The sequence below is a fragment of the Clarias gariepinus genome, chromosome 19 (assembly GCF_024256425.1).
Source record: "Clarias gariepinus isolate MV-2021 ecotype Netherlands chromosome 19, CGAR_prim_01v2, whole genome shotgun sequence".
Classification (NCBI taxonomy): domain Eukaryota; kingdom Metazoa; phylum Chordata; class Actinopteri; order Siluriformes; family Clariidae; genus Clarias; species Clarias gariepinus.
The window spans coordinates 23,091,544-23,116,399 of record NC_071118.1 but is presented as its reverse complement, the minus strand read 5'-3'; the positions used below and the strand labels follow the sequence as shown (position 1 = coordinate 23,116,399).

Sequence of the window (24,856 nt, the reverse complement as noted above, 5' to 3'; positions counted from 1 at the left end):
GACATGTTTATAGTTTTAATTAATGCTGTCCAAGTGACATCCCATTACTTGCATTATGCCAGATGAAAAGAGTCATTCCCTCAACAACCACCCTTTTTTCAGTTGAGTAACTATAAATCACACACTCCTCTGCCCTGAACTCTTTTGCATAGCAGAAAGCATATTGATTGTTACTGGAGACACTAGTGCTTGGATACCATCAAGGAAGAAAATACTCTGAGAGAGCCGTGATCGGACTGCCTCGTGCTTGAAACGCTGGCCTGCCAATGTGTGCTTTAATAACCCATACATGTTGAAATGGCTTTGAGGTCGGGACTGTAGGAGGGATGTGGCAGTAACTCCCAGCTGAGTGTCTGCGTCTCTTCCACAAGTTGGTGACAAATTAGCTGTTTATTTTGAAGGATAATTGTTTTCCTCTGGTCGAATGTTAATGGGAACGACTGCATTGGGCTCCGAGCCACCTCGGCCGGGAGCATCATTCACTGACATACGGTTTTCTTTAAAACGTTTGCATAATTCAAATGTTTTACCGCAGCTAAGAGTCTCATTACCAGACTGTGTTTGAAGTCTTCTGTACATGTTGACTGAATTCACAAGTAATTTCATCAGAAGTCCTGATCTAACTTGGATGCCCCTGGTTTTTATGGTTTGCAGTCAGTATCCATAGTTTGGATATACCGTTATGAGACTCGCCATTTTTATTGAGTAGGTCCTCCTTCTGTGCCTAAAACAGGGATGCACTGTGTGTTAACACCTTTCTAATAGAACAAGCATCTCAGAAATTTGAGCTACAGTGTCTTTTCTATTGGATCAGACTACACGGGCCAGCCTTCACCTCCCATGTGCATCACTGAGCCTTGACCACCCATGAACCTGTCGCTGGTTCACTGGTTTTCCTTTATTAGCTCACTTTTGGTACATCTGTAGCTACTGGGACAAGGGTCAAATTGTGATAGCAAGCCATTTGGGTCAGAAACCTGCAGCTCTCATGCGATGTCCCTGGTCTGCAGTGATGGCTAGACGACTGGGTCAGAGCAACTCTAAAACTCCAGCTTCTGTGGGACGTTCCCAGGCTTCAGTGGTCAGGGCATACCAAAAGTGATCCAAGGAAGGAAAACAGGTGAACCGGTGACAGGGACATGAGTGGCCAAGAATCACTGGTGCACATGTGGAGTGAAGTCCGGCCAATACTGTAGCTCCAATACTGTAGCTCAAATTGGTCAAATTGATTGGTTAATGCTGATTTCAATAGAAAGATGTCAGGATACACAGTGCATTACTATTTTGGTGGGGACCTACTCAATGGTCATAATGTAATGAATAATTGGTGTAAAACTACTATGATTTTACCCACATGACTTTCAGGCTGTTGGCTTTCTCCTGCTTTTGGTTGAGTCATTAGCGTACTTTGTTTCTGTTTCTATGGAAATATCTGTAGCAGTTGCATGTATTTTGAGATTGAGTAGGACAGTTAATTATGTACTAATTAAAACAAATGGTGTCATCAGACATTTGTGAATGCTAATTAAGTTTGATGGTCATGCAAATACGAGTGCGCAGTAATCACTAAGACCTCATTTGCTTGTAACACTGGCTGTATTTTATATTCGGACTATTGTGATAGACAAAACCTCAATACCTCCTGCTTTCTTTTTACAAAGTGACTGGTGACAGCTTTGAAATTTTTTAATGGTTTCACTCAGAGGGGGTGATATGGCTTTCATCTGGGCTTTCATTACAGTAATCTTATGAGGGAAACAGAGTGGAACCCAAATTATGAGTGCGCTTGAGACAGTGATAGTTTCTGTATTTTAACAAACCGTGGTTATAAAGAGAGGTTTGGTGAGCTCTTGTAGACAGATCTGAGCTTTTGCATGATTGCACCCTGTAAAGTTGCCTTGGATATTCTTATTTCACCCCACTTCTAGTTCAGGACGTAATGTGACTCGTCGAACACCTTGAGACATCCATTACATCATATCTTAACATTGTTTGTTCTTTCAGAGGTTATTGAGTTAAAATCCGTTCATATTAGAAGCCTAAGGTTATTAATGGAAAGGACCACATTTCATCCGTCACTTGAGTCCACAGGCAGTTTAGAGATTAAAATGAAAAATCTAAAACGACAAGAGTAAATGAAAAATATACAGAAAGTGGAGCGAGGGAGAGAGAGCGGGAGGGCGTTAGTTTAGTAAGACATGCTGCTCCGTGTCTGGAGGTGAATGGTGTATCTAGGTGTAATGTGATTATCATGCCCTTTGTCATCTCTGTGTTCCTCTGTCTGCTCTCATGCCTCAAGTGGGTCACCAAGGGCACAGGCTACTTCTGACTTGTAAGGAACAAGGACGAGATCTGCTGAGCTGAACATCATTACCCCATCAGTCACGGGGAAGGACACACTGCTCCATCACTAAGGCTATGGAAATTTCCTTAGAAATTTGAGAAGGAAACCTGGATCATTTTAACCCAAGTTACTTTTACATACTTGACATTTTCTACTATCTGTATACAGACAGTACTGTGCAATAGTTTTGGGGCACCTATTATTTCTTAGTATTAAATTAAACTATATAAGAATGGAAACAAATGTGCAACAATCTACTAATTGCCTAAAGATACAATAAACAAAAAAATAGATTGTTTATGTACTGTAACAACCTCTGCAGCAGCCTCATTTCCCCTCTCATCTGTTCCGCCACATGTTCCACCATCTGTATACTAATCACCAGGCTGATCATCTGTCATCATCCGCACCTGTTTCTCACTGGTTCATGATTTAAGATAGATGTTTAACAATGCTTTAATGATTCATAGGTTACTGTGTGGTTAAACAAACAAAAATATTAATCTGAAACTGGTTAGTACTTAAAAATTCAAAACATTCTGGCTCTTTGTAAGTGAAATATGAAGGAATTCCGGGTGGGTCAAAACTTTTGCACTGGAATGTACATGCAGCATGCACCTGTATATTTGGACTATTCTTAGTACTAGTGAGTCAGGTAAGCTTGATGCTTAATAAAAACACAGATCAAGAGTTTTACTTAATGTGCACATCAAACAATAGAAATGGGTGGAAGTGTCTATGACATGGTTGTTGATGTAAAATGAACTGGTTTAAAATACGGGTCCCCTGGAATTATACACAGAATGGTGCAAGATCCAGTGTCTTTGGGTTGAAATACCTTGTTGATTTGAGAGTTTATAATAATGTATACAGTAATCTAATTTTCCCTCTTGTTTTTATGTTATAACTGGGGTATAAGTGCAAAAAAGAGTGGTGGTATAACAGTTCCTTGGTGAACCAGCTTCAGTGTGCCTTGGCATTGATTTTACACATCACTAGGAATCTCCTGTAGTGCTTTCTAGGTCTGAGACATCACTCCAAAATCTCCCAGAGGTGTTCAGTTGAGTTGAGGTCTGATTATTGTGAAGGCCATAGCATATGATTAACATAATTTTCCTCCTCATTAAATCATTCAGTCAGCCTTCATGCCCTGTCGATGGGAGCCCAGTTATTCAGAATGAGAACATTTTTAATCAGGATAGAAATGTTTAGTCAAAGGATAAAGGTGATCAGTCAGAAGAACTTTAGACTGTTTCAGTGGAGTGGAGCAATTAAGTCAGTAAATAATGTTAGTCAGTAGGACACGTCTATAATTATCATTATGTTAGAGCACACTGTGACACTTTCCTGAGTGCCTTCTTTACCCCTGAGTGTCGTGAAACACATCGCCAAACAAAGAAGACCCCAAATACTTATTATTATTCATCTGCTTACTCACAGAACAGCAGTGAGTTTGTAGAGGTTTATTAGCAGCAGCCAGGGAAGTAATGTAAAAAAAAAAAAGGAGGAAAACATTTTGCACATCAATATTAAAAATACCAACCGCTTCTCTAAAATCAAATCTTTTTTGAAAACTCTTCATAGTTCAAAATACACCACTTAAATAACTTGCAGTAGTAATCATTTTTTTTATTTTAGTATTTACTCCTCACATATACATTATTGTGCAGTGAAATTCTTCATTCTTCGCTTCTCATAGGCTGGAGTCAGAGTGCAGGGAGCAGACAGGGTTAAGGGTCTTGCTCAAGGGCTGAACAGCGGCAACCCGGCGGAGCCTGGGCTTGAACCACTGACCTTCCCATCAGTAACTCGGAGCTTTTAACCCACGGAGCCACCACGCCCTATAACATATTGATAAGACACTACATTTCTGTTAGGTGTTTATTTTAATGCTTGCCAAGTCATTCTTTTGGCTTAAGTGGCTAAGGCTCTTGTGTGCTGATTTAGAGGGCAGAGGTTTGCAGTTGCAATTGTAAGGTTTCCACTATTGGGCATTTGGACAATGCTCTTATCCCTTTGCATATGTACACTCAGGCCCATATATTTTGGAACAAAGCGATATATACATTTTTTGTCATTTTATCTGTATACCACTATATTGAATTTAAAATAAATGTGTTTATTTGTTTATTTATTTGTTTGTTTGTTTGTTTCACTTGTATAGACGCCTCCTATTGAGAGTTCAAGTGAACACTTAGCAAATGCAAATGAACCACCTTCAGACGTGTTTATCTCCTTAATTAGTCATGGAGTAATGGAGGAACCGGTCACACCTGGCCATGGAAGTGTTTGTCACTTATTTGTTCCATTATGTATGACCCCCCTTAAAGGCGTGTTTGTATTGGAAAATGGCTGTATTAAAAAAAAAATGTTAATGCTACAAAAAAAAAATAAGCTCATGCCAATGAAACTTATCTTTGTTCCAAAATTCATGGGCACAACTGTACATAAAACTTAGCCACTGTAGATGCAGGGCATCCTTAATGCCCTAAGCCTGGAGAAATGGGTGGACAGGAGCAGGAAGCACATCTGGTGTAAAAATCATCCTAATAACTTGTGGATCAAATGATCCCACGTGGTGAAGGAAAAACGCCCAAAAGGGGGAAAAAATAATTTTCTTCAGTCAATATTTTCTTTGTAGCCAGTCATTTCTTGTTTGAAGACAAGTGCTTGTGTTTTTTGGTTTAGTCATATTGAAAAGCTTCTGTCTTTGATGCTTCTACTGAAGACAAAAGCTCCTTGAGCTCCTCGGGCACCCAGAAAGTCACCTTGCATGTGTGTAACATGATTCTGAATAAAAGGAACTTTCTTAGTGTAAAGTATGGCTACTTAGTCAGGGTTGTTTATTAATAGTGTGCAATTCCATGCATATATCATGCTTAACACAGAAAAAAAGTAGGCATAATCAGCAAAGTGCAGTGCTGAGTGTTGGAAAGCCGGAAGAATTACAAAGAAAAATAAGGGGGGAAGAAAAACACCGAAAAGGACCAGGAAAAAAATGGCAGGTAGGAATAATAACTGGTTTAATGATGTGTGTTTGTGTAAACTGAGGTCTCTTTCAGGGTGTAATTGTAATGGGTTTTGCAGTTGTCTTTCACACAGAATCTGATCTCATAAATGGCGATCATAAATTATATACAGAGTCAGTCCAACAAACATTATCTAGGTACTAGGATACTAACACAATAGGTTATACACAGTATAAAACTGTAAAGCATTGAGCAAGGGCAGGCCAGAACACACTTCTTGGCCAGTTGTCCCAGATTGAAGGCTTCCTTGAGTATATGAAAGAGAGAGCAGAAAAGAAGGATTATTACGTCTTGCATCCAGGACTCTTCCCTTTTGTTTGGTTGACACCAGGATGGTACATGCTGTACTGTCCTCAGCCACAGTGAGTTGAGACGCCCTGCCCCTTTTGTGTATGAGGTGGAGCTGACCATGGTGCTGAACATGTGCTGCTTTTTCTTTTCTCTGCTTGGTTGAGTGCGAGGTTGGCGCTGGTGCTAGGCCCGCCATCACAAAAACGAACATGTTCCATGATCTTATCCATGTTCTTTACAATCGTGAAATGTTAAATGAATGAGCAATGTCTGCCATCTTTTCACCGCACTTCATTCTCTCAATCACAATTATTTTCACTTTTGTCTCCATCAATATCGTTTTGCGGTTCTTAGAAGTACCAGCTTCATCACCGCTGCTTTTATGCTTGCTCCTAGACATCCTGAGATGCACGCTGCATGCATGTGACAATGTATGCCTGACATGTGATCTTACCTCCGCGATTGGAACGTGTGCGTAACTCAAATGCTTAGGGGGCTTACTACATTAAAAATTTTCATTTATTTCTAGTGTTTTTACAGCTAACTCTGTAACATCTTTGAAATACTAAATTAGTCCAGTAACATGTTTATGTTGAATTTGAATGATAATACCTAAATTAATCAAGGGCAAAAATATATTTTCAGTCATGTCCATTCCTTGTCTCAGCTATCTGCTGTAATCATTATAGAATGACTTTTTTGACCTCCATGTATGTGACTGTGGATCAAATCGAAGTCTTTTTTAACCCGTGGTTATCTCCCATCATGGCAGCACGGCTTTAATGCTAATTATCTCATTAGTCTGGACGGTCACAGTCCAGTAAGCCTGATGTGCAGTGGGTCGTGCACTGCCCTCCTCACTGCTCACTTATCTTTCCTCCAGTCTGAATGGAATAGTGGCAAACTGTCTGGCTGAACGCAGCTCAATAATTCATCTGTCATCATTTTGGGCAAGCATCCAGGCTTTCATAAAGTCACAGCATTCTAGTGGGGCTGCAGTGTGCCTCTGTTACCTGTGCCATGTTTGTGGAATCACATTTATAGGGATTAGCTTTGTTATTTTATAGCACACCAACAGAACATTGTAGCACCAGTGGAAATGAGACTAGACTGACTGGAGATTGAGTTAATAAAAGGAGGTGTTTGGATTGTTCTTGTGAGGGTAAAATGTGCACAAAGAATGTACATATTTTCTACGTACAGATGGATGTAGAACCCCTTTAAGCAGAGAGCCTTTGATATACCCCTTTATTTTTTGGGTTTTTTTTTTATAACCTTGGGATGTTTGTTGAGGGTTTGTTGAGAATCGTCACTGCTCACTAGGTTGTTAGTCATTTCTTATTTTCTATTCTATTTATGATGATGTGTTACAAAAGAATTAGGATTGCAATTATATATATATTCTGTATATGTAACTCATAATATCAAGTCAGGTATTAAGGTGCACAGGTTAGTTTTGGACTATAGAGTGCAGTAGGTAAAATGGATCAAGTCTTCGATGTTCTAAAAATGACGCTTATTGAACCAGAAGTCTGAAAATGTGCATTTTCCACTTTAGTGTAAAAGTAATACACAGAATGAGGATTGGTTGTATTTGGGTCATTTTTGCCCAAAATAGGGTAAATGAAAATACCAAGGCGGCACAGTGGCGTCGTGGTTTGCACTGTCGCCTTGCACCTCCAGGTTCCCACCTTGTGGTCGGTATGCATAGGGTTTGCATGTTCTGCATGTGCTTAGTGGGTTTCCTCCGTGCTCTTTAGTTTCCTTCCACAGTCCAAGGACATGCAGATTGGGCTAACTGGAGTTCCCAAATTGTCCATAGTGTGTAAATGAGTATGTGATGTTATGTGTGTGCTCTACAATAGATTGGCACTCCGTCCAGGTGTACCCTGCCTCTAGTCTCCTGGGATACAGCCCTGTATACAGGATGAAGCGTGATAGACGATGAGCGAGTGAGTAAAAATACCAAAGGATTTCTTTCTAGCCTGGTGTGTAGATTGACATAGCCTATTATTGACCACTATGACAAGTGATTACACAAAGTAAAATAACCCCTAGATTTTGTTGCGTATTAGAGCGTATTTAATAAAGCTCACTGATGAGTAATGAAATAGAGTTGCATAGTAAGGTTGAATTATTCACTTGCTGCATACAGTTTCTAAATGCCTTTGAAGAAAGACAGAAATAAACAGTCTAAGCAGACATTTAGTGTCCAATTAAAGTACACTTTAAATGAAAAGAAGCAAGCACAGCTTTTCAGTTTCTGGCTTTTTGGTCAGGAGCTAATCTCTTCTCCAGTGAGTGGTTTCCTATGTGTCATGGTTTTACGAGTGTAATAGCCACTGTGTTACTGAAACCCATTCAACATTGTGGCCAGACCTCACTGATCACCTGGCTGAACTAAACCATCTTTTACCACTTATTCTCTTTCTCATCCAAAATACAGAATTGCATCTAAATACTAAACCAGTTACCATTCCAGTTTGAGGTTTAACAATTTTTACATTTCTCTCACACCATTTCTTCTTCTTTCACCTTCTCCTTTCCTTTCTGTATCCGCCCTTCCCAGCTGTTGGCTTACGTTTCCCCCTCACAGGAATCAGGCCATGCAGCTGCAGCCAACAGCTGAGCAGCGCAGAGTGAACGAGTGGAAAGCAATAAGCAGCACCTTCAATACATCACTCCCCAAGCTGACATCATCAGCATGAGATATGAGCAGCACAAGCTTTTGTCTCACACAGCAGTGTAACCCTGATCCACTGCTAGTGCTCCACTCAATGGAGAAGAGGGAGAGACAAGGTGAGGGAAAGGTGGCCATATGCATGGGCGTCACGTACGGTACCAGGACTTCCTCTCTCTCTCTTCCAGGCTAATTGAATAGGCCGGTGTGTAATGGCTTCAGTGCAAGCCCTGCTGGGTCTTGGTAGGTAATGAGATTGTTGGAGTCTTTAGGGGGCCAAATCAATCAATGTATAAAGGAAATATACTGGACTGTATGACTTCATGTCAGGTACATTTGATGTATTGATATTAAAAATGTTTTCCTTTACAGTATTTACAATTATAATTTTCTCTTCAATTCAATCAGTATTGCAATATTGACTCATGATGTCACTTTGATGGTATAAACTTTTTAACCAAATTATACACTAACAAATTGTGATATGTGGTTTTTGAACATCCTGTTACAGAATTAGTGCCCTCTTTGTTCTTACAATAACCTCTACTCTTCTGGGAAGACTTTCCACTAGACTTTGGAGCATTTTGGCTGTCGGCTGTTTTTCAGTTCAGCCACCAAGGCTTTAATGAGCTCAGGCAGTTGAGCGAGGAACCCTGGGGTATGTTCAGCAGATTTATGTCAAAGGTGTTCAGTGAGGTTAAAGTCAGGCCTCTCTGGAGTCCACTTGAATTTTTCCACTTCAACCTTGGCAAACCGTGTCTTTATGGACCTTATGGGTTTTGTCATGCTGGAAGATATTTGGGCCTTAGTTCCAGTAAGTGCACCGTTGTAAACGGTTATGTGCTTCCAACTTTGTGGCAAGAGTTTGAGCTAAAAGCTAAATATGGGTGTGTTGGTCAGGTGACCAAATAAGGCATAAACTATACAAGGCTAAAGGAGTACATGATCTGCAGACTATGGTCAAAACAAGAAGACAAAACAGGCAGAGGACTAAGTTATGGAATCAATGCATATGCAGCGCTAAAGCCAGACGTCACAAAGGCACAATAAAAGTATGAAAGTGATTGCAAGTGCAAATATGGGAACTCCATTAGTACGCTGGTAATTATACACAGGGGTAAGTGCTTGCCTGGTAATCATGTGACTATGTTGTAGTCTTGAAATTATTGGAATTGCAATACAATCCTGCATTTTTAAAATGACAATTACATTTTTTTTCCTTATTGTGAAAGTTTCTAAAATGGGCCAGGATGTCTGGAAGTTTGAAAAACCTTCTGAAAGTTTGCTAATACTACAATGAGGCAGATTTTTAGTACAATTCCATCTTCAAGGACTAGGGGACAGGGGGCCTGTGGGGTGTAAGGACCCCAGATTAAATTGATAGGACTTATCCAAACTGCAACAATTTGTCCGTGACCACGAGTCACACGATGTCTTAAACCACAGTGTGAGAAGTCAATGTGACATTAATGAAGAACATGTGGATAGATATTTATGTAGAACATTTTGGGTCTGATAGACTTGAATTGATCATCTTAAAATCACCTTGCATTTGGCTCATAGATTTAGTGGAACGCTTAAAAGAAAAGAAGGTTTCAGGTTTTTGCACATTTGACAGCAAAGAAAAAAAATATATGTTTAAAGGGAGTGGTCTAGGCAACGCTGTCACTGGAGCTTACACTCAAGACAAATGTGGAGGTTTGTAGGCGGAACAGCACATAGATGGTAGGCATGGGGTGAGGGTTGGATGGGCTGATATCTGAATATGTTTAACTTTATCCAGGTTCTACATCAACATAGATTTTTTTTTTATGCTTTAAGATTACATATGTAATCGGAAGAGCAATTAAAGACCACTATTATGAACAGAAAATATTAAATTTATGATTTTAACAAATATTGCACATTCTGGCAAATATAACTACACATTATTGAAGGACACATTATGTATATTCCATTATTCTTGTTGTTTTGCATACTATAAAATACATGTAAAATGTGCAAATATGTGAAAACATTTACCAGGAGGTCACTGTTGTCTCACTGCGGTGGACAGAGGTGTGTAATCCAAGTGTTATATACTGTAGCAGTTACCCACTTATATTAATGTTCCTGCCATTTCAGTGTGTGTGTGTGTGTGTGCGCGTAAGGGGGCGGTTGTGTTTGTTTTTGTTTTGTTCAGACAAATGAAGCAGAGTAGATGTGAGAGATTGCCCTTTGTAGCCCAAACTGCTGAAATGCGCAACTGACAAACCGTTGTACTGCATCCTGATCTCATCTTTCACACCGCTAAAGGGCACTCAGAGATGATGTAGGGTGAGGTGACAGGGACTCTGACCTGCACTGGCCTGGCCTCACTGTGACTTTTAACATGTTCACATTAACTGTCTGATAATGACCTTCTCATTACATCTGCTTTTATTTAGGAATATTGAACTAATACATACAGAATGTGATCGGTAAACATGATTGCTTTACTGTTATACTACAGCCATGGACAAAGGTTTTTAGACCTTTGTGTCAGATGTTACTACAGTAAAAATCTTAAAATCTTTTCTGTAAACCCAGAGTTCATGAGCTGGGACACAATGTAAAATTTTGGTAAAAGCAAATTTGTAATGTTAATTGTCTTATTTCCACTTCCAACTGTGTTTTTACATTGCTCGTAAACAAATCCTTATAGTTTCATGTTCGCTAGCTGATTCATCTATGATTAGCCATATAAATGGCGGCATGGTGGCTCAGTGGTTAGCACTGTTGCCCTGCACCTCCAGGGTCTGGGTTTGATTCTCACCTCAGGGTGTGTGCAGTTTGCATGTTCTTCCTGAGCTTGGTGGTGCTCAAGTTTCCTCCTATAGTCCAAAGACATGCAAATTAGGCTCATTGTTCCCAAAGTGCTCGTAATGTGTGATTGCGCATGAGAATGTTGACCGGAGGTCACGGTCTGAGAAATGCGAATAAATACAATGATCACCATCAGCCTCTACGGTCCCTAGTTGAACTACAGAGGTTCCTAGATGGATGGATGAATGGACCCATATAAACGATGAACACATCTCTTTGCAATCACACATTCTTTTTAAACTAATTCTTCAGTCTGTAAAAGTTGTACCTTGTATCTCTGTAAATATTATCGATTTAAATTCCAGACGATGAAAGTTTTATTTGCATAAATATTCATTGACAACATTCCTTTTGTTCAATTCCTGGTAATTAAAGTTGGCATAAATAATAATTATTCTTTCATAATAATTAATTGATAATTATACACTGATCAGCCATAATATGAAAAAAACAAAACATTAAGCTGAATATTGTGTGTGCTACCAGGGTGTCTCTTGCCGCTTGGGTAAAAGTGGGCAAAATAGACAAAACTTGTACTTAAATAAATAAAATTAGAAATTTCCTATGGCAAATATTACTCAAGTAAAAGTAGAAGACCTCCATTTTCTTGTGTACTGGGAAAAAGTACAGAACAACTTAACACTTAACACTTGTTACATTTTTAAGCGTGTTTCAACGGAATATCATGCAATTACACCTAAAATTCAGCACTGTACTATACTATACTATACTATACTATACTATACTATACGCCACTTCAAATACACACCACTGTCATTAGGTGATGCAATACCATGCAGAAATGTGGTTAAGTAAAAGTCGGGACGTTACTGATGGAATGTTTTGGGCGCTGTGGATTGTGGGATAGGACCTCCAAGGATCAGATGTGTTTGATACTCAATCGGATTGACATCTGGTTAATTTAGAGGGTGGGGCAACAACCTTGTTCTCTTTGCCTGCTAAGCCTCAGACGTTGAATTCTTTGGTGCAACAAGTGTTCTGATCTCTTTCCAACACAGCCATCATTGACTTTATTTAGCAATTTGTGCAACATAGCTTTTCAGTGGGATTCAATCAGACAGGCTGGCCTTTGGTCCCCACAGGAATAAATGAGCCTTGGGTGCCCATGATCCTGTCACCAGTTTACTTGTATACAATTGATAATCAGTGTTTTTTAATTTACCTGGCAGTGGATTATCAGTGTCTGTCACAAAGAGCTCTCATTTTTTACAGAATTAAGTCATAAAGGAACCTTGAATGCTGTGTGAGTGTATGGACGTGTGTGGAGTAATAAAGGTGGGTGGAGTGTGTATGTGACTATGAGTCATAAGTAAAAGGGCATCCATGCAGCCTATTTATCTGCTTAATGATGTGCACATCTCAGAAACACAAGCGGGAGATTGACATATGGCATGATAAGTCATTGTATATATTCTACCTTCCACTTGATATATAAAAATATAAGATATATAAAATAAGAAAGGCTAAAGCATTATAATAGTATGAGAAGAAAATGATGTTGCCACATCAGATAGCTACATAAACCTGCCAGTTTATAAGTGTTCCTAATAAAGTGGCTGGTGAATGTTAATACTGCAATATCCTGTAAATCGTTACTGCAATTCTTTTCCGCAAATGCTTGCATAGTGTCATAATCGCGTTGCCACTGCCGCTGCAACACTGGTGTGATACAGCATCCGTGTGTTGAAACGAAGCCTGTAATTAGCTGTGACAACATGCTGTCTCTTTCAGTAATCAAATCTGAATAATATTCATAACATCCAATAATGAGCTGTATTTAGAATTTCGATTAGTTCATACTGACTAGTCATGCAAATCATTAGATTCATGGTCATGAAGTTGTACAGCACGAATGCACTGCTTTTCAGGGTGAAGACTACTGTGTGCGATCGCTGCATATGGGTCAGTGTTGAAAAGGCTGGAGCCATGAGATGAGTTGCTTGCTTGACCTTTCTCAGTTTGTTTGCTTGATGTGCTTTGCAGAAAGAAAGTGAGCAACGAGAATAGCAATTCCTCTTTTCAGTTACCACCCCTGCAGCCTTGAGTGTGTGTGTGTGTGTGTGTGTGTTTGTATGGCTCTCAAGAGCTTTAGCACAAAAAAGGCAGATGGAAAGATAGTTCTCAGCGACAAAGGGAAAAAAATAACAGTTTCCCTTCTTTTCAGTTTCACCAGCACTTTAGCATATCAGACGTTTAACTTTATATCATTAAAAAAAAAAACTTTCTTCCCTTGGGGTAAAAACATCACACTGTGGCAGTAGGTGAATTGGCTGCACTAAATTGAACATCATGTCCAAGGTGAATTCCTGTCTCATGTCCAGTGGTCATGTACACTAACCCACCACAAACCTGACGGCGTTCAAGTCAATCCGGGACTTTAGATTAACAGAATACAGTTATGAGAGTAGAAATCTCCCTTATTTATATGTCTATACAAGCCCCTATATCACTAATGCACTTAACCCCGCACTTATTTACTAGTGCCATCAAGATAGAAGTTCAAGAAAGTTTTCTCAGTAGCCACGATTGGACTGACTGCTTCACATCTGAAATGCTGGCCTCCCAGGAACTCCTTTAATGGTCCAAACATGTAGAAATCATTTTTTAAACAAGGCCAGGGGATGTTCCTGTAATGTCCAAGTGGTGTTCGTGAATGATTGTGTGCACAGTTCCCACGCCTCTTCTGCAAGTTGGTGACTAATTACTGTATGCGTGGATTTTCAAGAATCAGGCGTTCCACTTGGTTAGTGTTTATGAAAATGATTGTAATGTGGCTCTGAGCCACCTAGGCAGGATCATCATTCACGGACGTATGGCCATCTCTGAAACTTTTGCACCATTCAAATGTCTTACTGCAGCTATATTGGGCTTCTGTCTTCTGTAAAAGTCAATAGGTTTTACGCCTTTATTTTGAAGAAATTTCATCACAAGTCCTGGTTTGACTTGAACACCACTTGACATCATTAACCCAAGAATTTCACAGTATCTATGGATTGTGAAGATATCTCAAAAAAGACTATAATATTGTATACAAATTACAATATTGTCTTTGCAGTATCTTAAGGCAAATATAGAGTTTGAAATCTAATTTAAGATCTAATGTTCCATGAAAATGTACCTTTAAAAAAAAGTAGTTTTATTTTTTAACTGGTTAATGTAGGTCTTGTGAATAATAAAGGAAGAAACTGTCTAGTTTCTATCTGCAATTATTTTCTTCTCTACCCATAAAGAAAACAATCTTCATTCAGCCAGTCACACGGCATATGTTCTTCGAGTCTCCCATATTCACTTTATGTTCATGAGCAACCATGTGATTGTGATTTACTGTGCTCAGCGTTGAGAATTAACTGTCCTGATTCTCCCTGATTGTCGTAGGGAGTCTCCAACAGAGGGATGTCCATCAACTGTTAAACCATAAAAGCACCATTCTGATTAGTGCATCCAACTGTGGTTTCTGCAGTGTTTGTTTTATTTAAGTTTTTTTTTTTTTTTTTTTTATTTAAATGATGCTGGAAGATTTTTTTTTTTTCAATCAAACAATGGATATGGCAATTTTGGACTTTAAAACAAATAGAGTGAAGCAGATTGAAGGCGAAATGTACCCCAAGGCGAAATGAAGTTAAACAGGAAAAATAGCACAATAGCACACTCATATTAACATGAAATTACTGTATATTATTATCTGAATCACATTTAATGCATAATTCCACCTTCACGTTCAGGGGGTGATGCTTAATTGTCTCTAGTAGCTATGCAGTGTGCTCGTCAACTATGGTTAAGGGGTCACAGTATCATAAACCAAGAAACAGGAGTAAAAAAAAAAAGAGAAAAGAAAGAAGTCTGTGTAATGAACTAAAAACTTAACACAGTTTGAGATGAGTGTGTGATGAGGTTTGTAGGTTTATGTAACTTCTTAGCAATGAATATTATACTTATATACAAAAGTATGTTTTCAGGATGAAAAAAAAATGATTACAGAATTCTTAGGAAGTTCTTGATCCTGGTAACGGTGGTTCAAATTGGGTCCAAAGGGCAACCTCTGGTTCCGAAAACGAAGCCAGTGTGAAGTACTAAAATGTGCAGTTCCTTTAATGTCCACTGGGGTTACTTCAAAAGTGAGGCAATCCCCATATACAGTAGCCACATGTATTACAACAGAAATAAAGGGTAACAACCTGGTACAAAAACTGTTTTAATCTTCATAGCTAGACTGTTTCTATTTAAAATTATATTAAGCTGAAAAATTATACATAATTGTGGCATGTCTGATTTGAGTGACAGCTGCTTTGCAGGTGTAAACTAGCGCTAGCTGTCTGTCGTCGATCACTTTTAGCTATCAGCTAACTGGAATCAGTGTAGTTTAACTTAAAACAAGAAATTTAGGAGTTGAAATGAGATGACGTGTAGGCCATGGACGACTGAATTTAATCGAACACAAAAGTAATATTAGCATATAAATAGTCAATAGCCACTTCAGCATTTTAGCTCAGCTAAAACTAAGCTTAATAGCTTGTGTTAGTAAGTAGGTGGTTTCCAACCAACGGCTAGGCGCTGTTTGCTCTGCCAATTCGCTCATTCATGGATTAACCTTAGTATACACTGAGTCTGCTCCTGCCAAGATGTCCATGAGCAGAGCTCCAACATTTGAGCTTCAAAACAGCTCTTCAGAAAACCAATGGGTGACGTCATGGAGGGATTGTCCAGGTCTATTATTGGGCCACTACTTTGTGTGTATCTTAGGAGACAAGACCAAATTGATGAATTAGAAAAAAAAAAAAAACACCAGCATACAGTATGCAGCATGTTCATATTTACTTAAGCATTTAGATTTTAACTTGTATCTGTATAACACATAGATTGTGTAAATGTTGTCAATTTAAGTCTACCAAAACAAAGTACTTCATCTCATTTAAGCAGTTTAATTATTGCAAAGATTCGTCAATTCAAACAAGTGCCTTGGCTTCACGAGCTGTGAGCAGACTCTTTTGTATAGTGACTACATGGACAGACTACCAATAGAGAGAGCAACGATGGGAAACAAGAAACGGTGGTGTTTTGCATGTTAATTAAAATGTTTACTGATGGGTCATGCTGATTGTGGTGCTTCAAGAACTCAGGTACATATTTATGCCTATTACTAAGTTTGTATGCAGGAGACAATGTCTTCATTTTTCTCGTTCCAGTAGAATAAACTCAGAATACCATCTTGTCTTCATTTGTAATTATTCTATAATCAAAGTACCTTTATTTGCATTTGGATTTAAAGCATAATTTATTAGAGAACAGAACAAATATAGTAATTCAGTAGCTCTATTAAGGTGGCATGTTGGCTTAGTGACTAGTATTGTCGCTTCGCACCTCCAGGGTCTGGATACGATTCCCGCTTCGGGTCTGTTTACATTTTCTCCTCTTGTTTGGTTCACTGTCCAAAGACATTCAGATTAGGCTAATTGGCGTACCCGAATTGTTCCGTATTATGGACATGAGAATGTGATTGTGTACATGTGTGATAGATTGGCCTAAGTCTCCTGGGATGGGATAAAGCAGCATAGATGATGAATGAGTGAGACTCATCCTATTGCTATTTTCTAGAGTATAAATTTTGTATTATCTTTCTGTCTCTGTTGCATCCCCTGTCTATAACCTATTTGATAATGCAAACCCATCTTCTTTAACAGTGTTACTGAGAGCTGGCGGCTGAATCGTTTCTGCACTGTCTACATGTCTGTGTGTGTGTGTGTCTATTTTGTGCATCCCATTCTTTCATCTTCACTTTCCTAAATGTGGAATTATATTTTTCTACACTGCTAGGAGTGTCCGTAATTCATCCCCTTTCTCTCATATACACTATATATACAGTACTTCAATCGGCCATGACATTAAAACTACCTGCTTATTATTGTGTAGGTCCCAGATGTGGTGCCAAAAACAGCTCTGACCCCTCAAGGCTTTGTATCTGGCACCAATATGTTGGCAGCAGTCCTGTAATTTGCAAGGTGGGGCCACTATGCGTTTGGACTTGTTTGTCCAGCACATCCTACTGACACTCGATTTGAGGTCTGGGAGTTTGAGGCCAATTCAACACCTTGACCCCTATGTTAGATTTGTCAAAAAATTCCTGTACAATCCTGCTGAAAGAGGCCACTACCATTAGGCAAGATGATTGCTATAAAATGGTGTATAAAGATCTGCAACACTGTTTAGGAAGGTGCTACATGTCAAAATAACATATACCCAGGACCCATGGTTCTCCTGCAGAACATTGCCTGGAGCAAAACACTGCATCTCTGGCTTGCCTTCTTCCCGTAGTGCATTTTTCTTTGATCTCTTCTCCAGTTTGTACTTCCTTGGACCAATGTTGGTAGATACCACTCACTAACTCACTCACTGTCTATACCACTTTATCCTGTGTACAGGAGTGTTGGGGGCCTGGAGCCTATCCGCACAAGGCAGCGTACACCCTGGACACACAACCCATCACAGGGCACACATACACACACTCACACTATACAGGCAATTTGGGAATGCTAATACAGTACAAGACCTATTGTTTTGGAGATGCCCGGAACGAGCTCTCTAGCTGTCATATTTTGACTTATAATCAAAATATGACACTCAGATCCTTATGCTTGCCCATTTTTCTTGCTTCTAACACATCAACTGACTGATCATTCATTGCCTTGCATAGCTCAACCCATGACAGGTGTCACTGAAATGAGACAATTAAGGTTATTTACGTAACCTGTCAATGGTTTTAATGTTATGGCTGAATGTATCTTTTCTATTGCCAAAACCGCCATTTAACTATTTAACGACCCACACATAGGGCACCCGTGGGAATTCCCTGCTACCTAATGAAAGCTTGGTTTATTGTTCCAGTATTCTTCCAGCTACACTTTGCTTAAACACAAAGGATTCCATACTAGCTTCCATACTTTTTGATGCTTTGGGAAAGGTAAAAAGGCATGCATTAACATTGTTAACGTTTATAACATGTTAAACAATTCCTGTTTATTGAAAGTTAATTTCCACAGCAATAATATTTGTATATCTTTTTAGAAAACAGACCTATATAAGTACAACTATTAAACACCTTTTAACTGAGACACCTGTTCATGACAATGGCCCAAAGCACATTGCAAAACTGATCATACAGTGGTTGAAGGAGAAAAAAAAAGTGGGAAAATATTGCAAAGTGTACATATGCAAACTCCATGCACACAAGTGCAGGACTCAAACCTGGCCTTGAATTGAACCTGGAATGTGGAGGTGCAAGGCAACAGTGCAAACCACTATGTAAACCGCCTTATTTAACACTACATTAATTATTATAGCGGCGGCATGGGTGTAGTGGTTAGCACAGTCGCCTTGCACCTCCAGGGTCTGGGTTCGATTCCTGAAATCCCTGTGTGCATGGAGTTTGCATGTTCTCCCCATCCTGGGGGGATTTCCTTTGGGTACTCAGGTTTCCTCCCACAGTCCAAAGACATACAGTATGGGTTAGGTTAGTTGGTGTTCTCAAAATTGCCCAGAGTTTGTGAGTGTGTGTATGTCTGTGTGCCCTGCGATGGATTGGCACCCTGTCCAGGGTGTACTCCGCCTTGTGTCTCCTGGGATAGACTCCAGGCCCCCCTGTGACCCTGAATACAGGATTAAGCGGTAATGACGCTGATGAGTGAGTGAGTGAGTGAGTGAGTAATTATTATAGCAATGTTTTTTACTGTGTATGTGAATACAGTGTGTGAGATACGATGTGCAAGATACGGTCTGTGTGATAGTGTCTGGGGCACAATATGTGAGACACACTGTGTGAGATACAGTATGTGAGTATGTGAGATAAAGTGTGAGTTACACTGTGTGAGTTACAGTGTGTGTGAGATACATTATGTGAGTATGTGAGATACAGTGTGTGTGAGATACATTATGTGAGTGTGTGAGATACAGTGTGTGAGTTACAGTGTGTGTGAGATACATTATGTGAGTGTGTGAGATACAGTGTGTGAGTTACAGTGTGTGTGAGATACATTATGTGAGTGTGTGAGTTACAGTGTGTGTGAGATACATTATGTGAGTGTGTGAGTTACAGTGTGTGTGAGATACATTATGTGAGTGTGTGAGTTACAGTGTGTGTGAGATACAGTGAGTGGGTTACAGTGTGTGTGAGATACATTATGTGAGTGTGTGAGTTACAGTGTGTGAGTTACAGTGAGTGGGTTACATTGAGTGTGTGAGTTACAGTGTGTGTGAGATACAGTGTGTGTGAGATACATTGTGTGAGTGTGAGTGGGTACAGTGAGTGGGTTACATTGAGTGTGTGAGTTAAAGTGTGTTAGTTACAGTGAGTGTGAGATACAGTGTGTGAGAGATACATTATGTGAGTGTGTGAGTTAAAGTGTGTGAGTGTGTTAGTTACAGTGTGTGAGTTACAGTGTGTGTGAGATACATTATGTGAGTGTGTGAGATACAGTGTGTGAGTTACAGTGTGTGTGAGATACAGTGTGTGAGTTACAGTGTGTGTGAAATACATTATGTGAGTGTGTGAGTTAAAGTGTGTTAGTTACAGTGAGTGTGAGATACAGTGTGTGTGAGATACATTATGTGAGTGTGTGAGATACAGTGTGTGAGTTACAGTGTGTGTGAGATACATTATGTGAGTGTGTGAGTTACAGTGTGTGTGAGATACATTATGTGAGTGTGTGAGTTACAGTGTGTGAGTTACAGTGTGTGTGAGATACAGTGTGTGAGTTACAGTGTGTGTGAGATACATTATGTGAGTGTGTGAGTTAAAGTGTGTGAGTGTGTGAGTTACAGTGAGTGGGTTACAGTGTGTGAGTTACAGTGAGTGGGTTACATTGAGTGTGTGAGTTACAGTGTGTGTGAGATACAGTGTGTGAGTTACAGTGTGTGTGAGATACATTATGTGAGTGTGTGAGTTACAGTGTGTGAGTTACAGTGTGTGTGAGATACATTATGTGAGTGTGTGAGTTAAAGTGTGTGAGTTACAGTGTGTGAGTTACAGTGAGTGGGTACACTGTGCCCGTATTATAGGAACGGTGGTTAATCCTGTATAAAACAGCCTCACGCGGTGGAATTCCGTGACCATATATGGCGTTTCCTATTCGACACGCCTACACATATTCGTCAGGCGAAACAGACACGCCCCTTTGTTACCTGGCCTTTGACAGCTGAATGGGAAACAAGCAAAGGGGCGGGGCATGTTGTTTGGGCTTTTTTGCTCTTCTATGTACTCTGTGACAGAGCGCTGCGTAGCGCAGGCAGGAGCCCGAGTCAGGCGCAGTTGATGCTTCATTTCCTCACATTTGCCTGTAGTTCGGGAGAGGACGCTGCCTGACGAGGGTTTTTTTCCCCCTCCACATCTATTTATTCTATTCGTGCTTTTCCCTCTGTGCGTCGTGATCGTTTTGGAATGAGCCGCTTTCTGACCGCCGTGGTTTCCATGCCAGCATGGGAACTGCCGTGTCCAAGAGGCGGAATCTGAGGAATGATGCTATTTCATCGGTGGCAGCAAAAGTTAGGTGAGCAGCAGCTTTCCACTTGGTGTCCACATGCACCTGCACATGCACAGCTCTGTCCAAGGCAGCACGCGCTGAAATGTGCAGGATCTTCATCTTCTTAAAGCAAACACGCATCAGTGAGTGCACCAGAATGATGAACTGAATGCATGTTGTCAATTTCATCATTATTATTCTTATTATTAGCTCTGTTATATATAAGTGATCAGTCATGCTCTAATTAAATAATGGATCATGTGGTGCATCATTTTAACCTGTCTGATTCCTCCTACAGCATGTGGTTGTAGCATTGCATTCATACTGGATTTAATATTTTTCAAAAAAAGCACCCTTTGTGGTCCTGTTGTTGTCACGTGACACAAAGGCTACGACAGAAATGCACCCCCTGATGTAGCTGCATGTGTGTCAGGTACCACTGCAGAGGCTTAAGCTTTTTTTTTTTTTTTTTTTTTTTAAGTGGGGGGAAAAAGGAACAGCATATAAATACACAACTACACCTCATAGATTTTGGGGTACGTAGAGGTCGTTCACCTTCTGATCACTCATGGTGTGGCACCGGGACTGATGATGATACTGGCACTGGCACTAGCAGGTAGAAGATGGTAGAAGACAGATCAATCGATCCATCAGTCACTCAGCCGGGTCGATCGCATCCCTGTTGAGTTATTGAGTTGAAGTAATCTTCTTGTGATTTATTTACATAGGAATGTTGGCGTCGGGAGCGCTCATCACTGCACTACATGCGCTGCAGGCTGTCATCCTCATATATCATCCTCAGACAGTGCATCGGGTTGTGTGTCCTAATTCAGTGCAGTTTATGCACCGTTTAAGTAAAATTACTGCGTCATCCGTGTCGAGAATGCGTCAGATTTCTTGAGAAGACCCTTTCACGTGTCTTATTTTCCAACAGAAGGTCATGGGCATAACCTTGCTTGGTATCACCCTGGCTCAGGCTTTTTTTAATGTCTGACTATTGGGTGCATGCCATCCCCTCGGGTCAGGATGTGTGTGTGTGAATGTGTGTGTGTTTGAGGGGGTGCTTAAAGGATAAAATTCCTGCTCAGTATGCAGGACAGACGAGTGTGCACATAGCTCTGCATACCGATTTCAGATGCAGTGTTGAAAAAATACAGTCCAGGCACCCAGACTCTTTAAACCAGGGCACAGCGAGAGCGGCGGACACAGACGAGCATAGACTGATCTGAGTTAAAAAAAAAAAGAGGAATACATTATCAATGCAAGTATGTAGAAGGCAGCAAAGTCCTGACTGTGGTTTCTTTGAAAATAAATAATTAGAATGAAAGTACGTCTGTAGCCTCGGGGCCGCTTCTCAGGATCAGTAACTCGCATGGTGTGGGGAAACAGAATTACTTATATTAGCTAAAATATGCAGATTTCACCACTGATGGCGTTTATTAAGCACCTCATGGCGGCTTTGTGGCAATACAGGCCACAACTCTGAAATATAAACAATAATGTATTTTTATATAATATGCAACATGTTGTTGTTGTTTTTTCCCACTTTCGGTGAAAAAAAAAATTATTATAATAAATAGTAAACTTTTACATTACATCATATCATGATCTCTGTTTAAGTCATTTGATTATTTGTTAATCTTGGCAGTGAAAAAAAAAAAACAATGAAAATCCGGCTAGGTGCTGTGGATGTTCTGCTATCTGGTAATCAATAGCAAGATCAGAGTTTATCTATTTCAACCCTCCTACCTGTCACATCTCTCCCTGTTCCCATCTCACCACACACGCACACACCCTCATCCTTAACATTCCATGTTCCTGATTGCCTACACATCAGGAAAAAACTGTTACTTCATGCTGAACCTATTGTAAAGATCTCCAAGCAGATGTCATTGACATACCCTTGGATTTTAATTCATCTACTGTTTTTTATATTTTATACAGCACAGTGTGATTAAACGGGTCCAAAGTGCTACTTCGTGTGACCCTCTAGTTTTTATTTGCCGTCAACATGGTGGAAGAAAATTATCACCCAAGTCTTCAGTGTGATTCATGCACACACACACACACACACACACACATATATATATATATAGGTAAAGGCTGTTAACAGTTATTGGTCAGGATTAGGGTCTTATCCTAAACATGGATAAGATCCTTAAAGATCCCCGCTTATTACTCATGTTCCCACTTGAAGTCCATCCAGCCTGGTTTCTATGCAGAGTGGCTGAGTCATCAATGAGGATCTCCATTGCTCTCTTATGACGCACTTGCACCAGTGTGCAAATAGACAAATGGCCATGTCTGCCGAGAGCTGCTTGTTATTCCCCTCTCATGTATTTCTTCCAGACAGCCATAAAACAACATAATCAATGTGAAACAGAGGCCAGTAAATGTAGGTGGAAATTTTTTTTTTGTTTTTCAGCTTTCGGCCACAAAAGTGTGAAAATAAAAGACTTTTTAAGATAAAAAAACAAAAACGTATACCTTTATTATACTGTAGCTTAAACTTTTACTCTATCGCCTCATTCATTCATTTATCTTCTATACCGCTTATTCTATACAAGGTCACGGGGGGCCTGGAGAATATCCCAGGAGACTTTGGGCATGAGGCGGGGTACAACCTGGACAGGGTGCCAATCCATTGCAAGGCACACACACTCACACACACACTACAGGCAACTTAGTAACTGCAATTAACCTAATCAGCATGTCTTTGGACTATGAAACCAGATGAAACTGGAGTACCAGAGAACATGCAAACTCTACACACACACAGAAGCTTTGAAGTTTTTGGAATGAGTGAAGATTTATTCTCATAGCTATTGACAAAGTAAAATAAATAGTTATTTCCCATAAAAAAACATTGGCATTAGGCACTATCAAAGAATTGATATATTATGAGACATTACATCACATTACTGTGTCTAGCTATATTTCAATATATACACACTTATATTGCACACTCTTATATTACATTCATGACTGATTCAGATATGATAATAAGTTTTTCGTTTAAAAAAAAAAAAAAAAAAAATTCTTGGAATATGCCAAGTGCCATCAGGGAAGAAAAAAGCCAATAAATGTATTAACCTAGTCGTTCAGTACATTTAGGCATCAGATGATTTTCAGCTCATTTTATGGCCACATAATGTCTAGATCTGACAACCTGAATCAACCCCGTATCATAACACTGGAATTAGGAGTAGCTCAGTGGTTAAGGCGCTGGACTGTGGTTTATAAGGTCCAAACCATGCAACCACCAAGTTGCCCCTGTTGGGCCCTTGAGCAAGACTATCACGTGTTTTCTCCAAACCACATGACGCCAGCCGACCGCATCTTTTCGAACTGCTCGCTCACGCACCGTTGGGGGCGGTCTAACACACTCGGAGGACAGCGCTATCCGCTCCTTCCGCTTGTGTGAGCTCACAGACGCCCCTAATTGGCTGTAGAGTCCTGATTATGTGGGAGCACTAAGTACCTTTCATCCCTCCCCTCTGAGGGAGCTCGGCCAATCAGCTCTCTCCAGACCTCCGGCTGCGAGAGGTTACAGCATCACCCAGGACTCGAACTCGCGATCTCGGGATGATAGGGCGAGCACTTTACCACTGGAAAACTCGGAGGCATTTTTTCGGATTTCTTCTGTAAAGTTGATGCTTCAGCATTATGCTTAGTTTTCAACCCAAGTCCAGTTATTTCATCTCCTCCTCGATGTCTGACCAATAATTTGACCCTTCTGAAATGCAACTTTGTTTTGGCCAGGCAGTGTGTTTCTGAGATTTTGCTTTAAAAAAACATCAAGGGCTACTAGAGCTTTAGAGGTTTCTGCCAAGGTAAAAGTGTTTTATAAAGAAAAGGCAGTTTTTACAAAACTAGTTTTCAAGGCCTAATCAATTACTAGTAAGAAGAGCACTGAGACCTGCTGAATTATGACAATATTTGGAACGGTTTACTATGATGTTATTATACTATATTCAACCTCTTGAACTCTTATGTTGTTTCACACTGTTTTGCGAATCGGATGTAAACAAAAAATATAAAGGATTTTGAAGATGGCTTAGTGGTTAGCACTTTCTCCTTGCACCTCCAGGTTCTGTGTTTGATTCCCACTTCAGGGTCTATGTGCATGTAATTAAAT

General features: G+C 40.0%; 1 protein-coding gene across 1 annotated transcript in view; it reads left to right on the top strand.

Moving 5' to 3' along the window:
• Positions 1-20,502: 20,502 nt before the first annotated feature.
• The window catches only part of nsmfa (NMDA receptor synaptonuclear signaling and neuronal migration factor a), a 44,544-nt gene continuing 40,190 nt past the window's right edge, over positions 20,503-24,856 (top strand). Inside the window, exon 1 of the mRNA XM_053479147.1 lies at positions 20,503-20,745. Coding sequence (XP_053335122.1) covers positions 20,675-20,745 — 71 coding nt within the window. The 5' untranslated portion in view covers positions 20,503-20,674. The remainder of the gene's footprint in view (positions 20,746-24,856) is intronic.